The sequence below is a fragment of the Brassica oleracea genome, chromosome C1 (assembly GCF_000695525.1).
Source record: "Brassica oleracea var. oleracea cultivar TO1000 chromosome C1, BOL, whole genome shotgun sequence".
NCBI classification, from domain to species: domain Eukaryota; kingdom Viridiplantae; phylum Streptophyta; class Magnoliopsida; order Brassicales; family Brassicaceae; genus Brassica; species Brassica oleracea.
The window spans coordinates 27,300,366-27,306,680 of NC_027748.1; the positions used below are offsets into that span (position 1 = coordinate 27,300,366).

Below are 6,315 nucleotides of genomic sequence, written 5' to 3' on the forward strand. Positions count from 1 at the left end.
TTACCTGCAAGGAACGAAAGACTTGGGTCTATATTAAACATAACAAAGATGGTTTAGTTGGCTTTGCTGATGCAGGATATCTATCAGATCCACATCATGCTCGATCACAGACATGATATGTCTTTACACATGGAGGTACGGCCATTTCATGGCGTTCCATGAAACAAACCATCGCGGCCACATCATCTAATCACTCGGAAATCTTGGCCATTTATGAGGCAAGCCGCGAGTGTGTTTGGTTGAGGTCGATGACCCAACATGTCCGAGCTGATTGCGGGATGTCTGAGGAAAAAGAGCCAACCGTGATGTATGAGGACAATGCTGCATGCATTTCTCAGCTCAAGGACAGCTACATCAAAGGAGATAAGACGAAGCACATATTACCTAAGTTCTTTTTCACGCACGAGCTTCAGAAAGCCGGCAAAGTCCTGGTCGTCCAAGTAAGGTCCATCGACAGTTTAGCTGACCTATTCACTAAGTCACTCCCGACTTGCACGTTCATGAAACTCTCGAATCAGATTGGGATGCTTAGGCTGAAAGACCTCCACTGAGGTTCACATAAGGGGGAGTAGTATGTGTTGTACTCTTTTTCCTTCATCATGGTTTTCTCCCACTGAGTTTTCCTGATAAGGTTTTAATGAGACAACATTAAGCGTATTACAATCCCTATATGGTTATGGCATCCAAGGGGGAGTGTTAAAAATCAATTGATGGATGTCCATAACCGGCGCGGTCCATAACCGGCCCATACGCTTTGAGAGAGAGAGACGGCCCAACCCTAGAGAGAGAGAGAGAGGCGGCCACGAGACTTAGAGAGAGAGAGAGAGAGAGAGAGAGAGGCGGCTACATGGTTTAGGAGAAAATGAAACTCAATTTCCTTTTTCTTGTATGATTAGGATTTTCCTTTTCCTTTATGTTTATGGTTTGTAATCTTTCCTTTTATCTATCTTGCAATCCCCTATATAAAGAGAACACTTTATGATTAATAAAACACAGAAACTTACAGCTCTAAATCCTAAGTTTCACAACATAATGAAATTTATTGGATCATGGATGAATTTTTTTGTGAACACTAGCATTTTTTATTAATATACATGAGATGCACACATACAATATATATATTATATATAACATGTGTTTTGTATTAGGGGTGGACAAAAAAACCGAACCGAACCGAGTCGAACCGAACCAACCGAACCGAAACCGATTCAAACCAAACCAAAGTCTATTTCAAACCATCCGGTTGAAGATTTCTCCAACCCGAATGGTTTGGTTCGGTTTGGTTTTAAACCGAACCGAACCGAAAAACTGATGTGTTTTTGTAATTATTTAAATTAAAAATATTACTAATACCAATATACTAAAATTCGTATACTAAACCCACATATTTTCCATTTTTTCATTCATTAGCATATATTATTCTAACCTAATATGTAATCATCAAAAGATTTGATTTAAAAAATAAATAAAGATATAACTAAATGCTTGTATAGTTTGTGAATAACATATACAATTTTTTGATTTGTTGTAGGTTTTTTTTATGATATCACATGGAAGATAATTCACTGAGTATTTTTTAATGGTTTAAGAGACATTACCAATGATGTTGTTTTTTAACTTTAGTTAACTTTCATTTGTATTAATTCTTACATACTTTTTGTAAACATTTTAAAGATTTTTGTTTCACTTTTATATTGAATTTAGTTCACACAGATTTTGTTTACATAATTTATGTTTTAAAACATAAATTTTCTTTAAAAAATTTAAACTAGGAAAAACCTAATTAAACCGATCTAAAAACAAACGGAACCGAACCGAATACAAACCAAACTGAATATAAACCGAACCGAACACAAACCGAACCAAACTAACTATGGTTTACTTCAGTTGGAAAAATACTATAACCGAACTAACCAAACCGAACCGAACCCGGACCGAACCGAGAAAATAACCGAAGTGCCCACCCCTAATTAATGGGAATATCATAAAAAAAGGGTTTATAAATAGGTATAAAAAGGTAAGGAAACATATCACTTTGAGAGCTCGCTCTAGTATGATGGAAACATATTTTTTGAGAGCTCGCTCTAGTATGCCAACCAAATTCGTTAATTCGTGTAGTTGATTCAGCCAATACGATCCGGTTAAACTCTTTATATTTTTTTGGATTTCTACAAAATAAATCATTACAGGGTGAGTTTATTTGTATATACAATTTTTTATATATATTTGATCATTTTATTTATACATACACAATATTTTTTTGTTGTTATTATATAATTTCTTTCCAATGGACCAGATCAATTTTTATTAGAAATTGTGGAACTAAACTATAATTAATATATCATGGGTTGATCGGATTGAACATTAAACAAATTATGACATAAAAACTTTATTTTTTTCACCGAACACATTTTTCAAAAAAGTGAACAGTATTGTTTCCACAATTGAATTATTTTAACATATATCTTCCATATGGTTTTGAAAGGTTTCGGATCAACCAATGAATTGATACATGTCATTTTAATGGTTTTAGTCGTATGCTTAAGGAAAACTTACATTTTTGTATAACTTATAAGAAAAAATCTAACATATAAAAAAATATAGCACATAAGGTTTTCTAATTTTTTTAACTAAAAATCGTTTAAAAATTTAAATATATAAATAATTAAAATATAACATATAAGGTTTCTTTATTTTTGTAATTTAAATTCATTTTAAGTTTTTTAAAATATAACATATAAGAAAAAAATTATTTTTTATTATATGGTTAATGCGATTGTTTAATTTTTTTAATAATATAAATTAAACAAAAATGAAGAATGATGCAAAAAATTGTTATCAAATATTTATTATTCATAGTCATTAATTGTCATATATATGTTAATCATATTAGATAATTCCGTAGTTTTTATTTAAGGAAATAATATACGGTTCTTATATTTTGGGTTAATATAATATTTTCTAGTAATTAGATTTGGACCAACACTTTTTTTCAATTGATTTATAAGCTGACACGTGAGATAAATTGACTTCTTAATTAAATGATAGTTAAACATGATCACTTTTTAATTAGTCCAAACTTAATGTTACAACTTTTTAAATGGTTCTCAATAATATATAATATATAGGGATATTCCCAATAAAACTTTGAAAAAGTCGAGATGTCTTTTAAGTCTTTGTATACTATGGTAAGGTAAGTTAAAGATTGGTCTTTAATTAATGGGAATATCATAAATAAAAGTTTATAAATAGGTATAAAAAGGTAAGGAAACATATCACTTTTGTGTTTAAACTTAATTTTTTCCTAAACTTTAGTTTTTGGGAATTACGATTTTGAAGTTTTAAATTTATGCGTGTTTTCGAATGTAACTACTTTTATTAATTAAGGAAAAATCTTATTAATTGTTTAATGGAATAGCATATGAACATAAATAAATTACATAATAAGTTAAGACTTAAGACTTAAGGAGTCGCATTATTTAATAGGAAAAAATAATTTTAGGGGGGGGGAGAGAAGAAAGCTTAAATAGACGCATTGAGCACATCTGTACCTCACCAAAAGTCGAGAGAGAGAGAGAGAGAGCAGTCTTTTTGATAGCAATTCTCGAATTCGATTCCGAAGCAATCCATGGCTGAAATTGCGAAGGAAGTGAACGGTGGCGATGCTAGGGATCTCCACTCGCTTCTCTCTTCTCCGGCGAGGGATTTCCTCATTCGTAAAAACGGCGAACAGGTAATAAACATTGTTTCTCTTTTCTCTCAATTGATTTCAACTTGTATTGATTCTCTAGATTATGCTTCGCAAAGTGTTGTGTTCTTCTGGTTGGTTGATGGTTTCTCTTTAGGTCGTGTTCTCTGGAGTGAATTGCAATTAGAGTTTTGAGTTTAATGAATTTGATGATGTTTGCAGGTGAAAATTGACAGCTTGAAAGGGAAGAAGATTGGGTTGTACTTCTCAGCTGCGTGGTGCGGACCATGTCAGCGTTTCACTCCCCAGCTGGTGGAAATATACAACGAACTCTCTTCCAAAGTTGGTTTCGAGGTTGTCTTTGTCTCAGGGGATGAGGATGAAGACTCCTTTAAAGACTACTTCTCCAAGATGCCGTGGCTCGCTGTCCCCTTTACTGATTCCGAAACCCGTGACCGCTTGGATGAGGTTTTTAAGGTGAGGGGGATTCCCAACCTGGTGATGATTGATGACGAGGGTAAACTTGTGAATGAGAATGGTGTTGGTGTCATTCGAAGCTATGGAGCTGATGCTTATCCTTTCACACCCGAGAAAATGAAGGAGATCAAAGAGGAAGAGGAGAGAGCGAGGAGAGAGCAGACTTTGAAGTCTGTCTTGGTGACTCCTTCTCGGGACTTTGTCATTACTCGAGATGGAAACAAGGTACCTTAATGCAAGTTTTTTGGCTTTGTTGACTTAATGAAACTGATCACAATTGCGTATTCTTTAGGTACCTGTATCGGAACTCGAAGGGAAAACCATCGGCCTTCTCTTCTCGGTGGCATCTTACAGGCAATGTAAGGAGTTTACTTCCAAGCTTGAAGAGGTCTATAAGAAGTTGAAGGAGAATAACGAGGATTTTGAGATTGTGCTCATATCTCTTGAAGATGATGAGGATGCTTTTAAGCAGGACTTTGACACCAACCCATGGCTGGCGTTGCCGTTCAATGACAAAAGCTCGTCGAAGTTGACTAGGCACTTCATGCTGTCTACGCTACCGACCTTGGTCATTCTCGGACCCGATGGAAAGACCCGCCACTCGAATGTTGCTGAAGCTATTGATGACTATGGAGTTGTTGCTTATCCTTTCACTCCGGAGAAGTTTGAAGAACTCAAGGCGATAGAGAAGGCAAAGCTAGAGGCTCAAACACTCGAGTCTCTTCTTGTCTCGGGTGATCTCAACTACGTTCTCGGAAAAGATGGGGCTAAGGTAAAAAAGCTTTATTTACCCTATGAAGCTTCTAATCACTTCGATGTTGATATGAACTTGGCTGAACTTGTCAGGTGCTTGTGTCTGAGCTGGTGGGGAAGAACATTCTTTTGTACTTCTCAGCTCACTGGTGTCCTCCATGTCGCGCTTTTACACCAAAGCTTGTGGAAGTTTACAAGCAGATAAAGGAGAAGGATGAAGCGTTTGAGCTCATCTTCATCTCCAGTGACCGGGACCAGGAATCGTTCGATGAGTACTACTCGCAGATGCCGTGGCTGGCTCTTCCATTTGGTGATCCTAGGAAAACGTCTTTGGCACGAACCTTTAAGGTCGGTGGCATCCCCATGCTAGCGGCTCTCGGACCAACTGGGAAGACCGTTACTAAAGAAGCAAGGGACCTCGTGGGAGCCCATGGAGCTGATGCTTACCCATTTACTGTGGAACGTGTGAAGGAGATTGAAGCCAAGTACACTGAGATGGCAAAAGAGTGGCCTGAGAAGGTGAAACATGCTCTTCATGAAGAACATGAGCTAGAGCTGACTCGCGTTCCGGTTTACATATGTGATCAGTGTGATGAAGAAGGGCAAATCTGGTCTTACCATTGTGACGAGTGCGACTTCGATCTTCATGCCAAGTGTGCTTTGAAAGAGGATGCCAACATAAACGGCGATGATGCTGTGAAAGAAGGTGGTGGCGAGCCCCAAGATGGTTGGGTTTGTGACGGAAACGTGTGCACTAAGTCCTAATATACTGGTTCAGGCCCAGTTATGTATGCTGAGCTCATTTTCTTTCCCTTGTATAACAAAATAAGAGTGAGAAAGTGTGGTGTCAAAACTGAGTACAAATACTCGTTATGTCTTACATCCATTGACGTCCCTTGCTTGTTTTAGTCTTGAAATATTCGTCTTTATCAAATAATAGAGTCATTCTTATAAATCAATTGGTGGATTGGTGGATGTTTATAAATCAATTGGTGGATGTCCATAACCGGTCCATACACGTAGAGAGAGAGACTGCCCAACCTTAGAGAAAGAGAGGCGGCCCCGAGACTTGGAGATGAGAGAGAGGCGGCTACAACTTGTCTATTCTTTAATTCGTTTATGTTTATGATTTGTAATATTTCCTATTATTGTATTTCCATTTATCTCTCTTGTAACCTCTATATAAAGGAATACTTATTCATTAATAATATACATATACTTACAGTTCTAAATCCTTAAGTTTACAACACGTTATCAGCACGATAGCCTCTAACACCCTTATCCTAAAACCAAATCGCTAAAACCCTAAAACCTTAAATGAAAAGGAATCTGTCTCGGAACTTCGAAGAGGTCGTTCTCCCAAACCGTGAGGACCCAGAAAACGATCAAGATATCAA

The 6,315-nt window shown here is 36.5% G+C and overlaps 1 protein-coding gene across 1 annotated transcript; it reads left to right on the forward strand.

Annotated features, from left to right (window-relative positions):
• Positions 1-3,508: 3,508 nt before the first annotated feature.
• Positions 3,509-5,852, forward strand: LOC106312668 (probable nucleoredoxin 1). Its single transcript, XM_013750275.1, has 4 exons — positions 3,509-3,733; positions 3,911-4,390; positions 4,458-4,937; positions 5,012-5,852. Exons 1-4 carry the CDS (start codon positions 3,629-3,631, stop codon positions 5,681-5,683), a joined length of 1,737 nt encoding a protein of 578 aa, XP_013605729.1. The 5' UTR covers positions 3,509-3,628; the 3' UTR covers positions 5,684-5,852.
• The last annotated feature ends 463 nt before the right edge of the window (positions 5,853-6,315 follow it).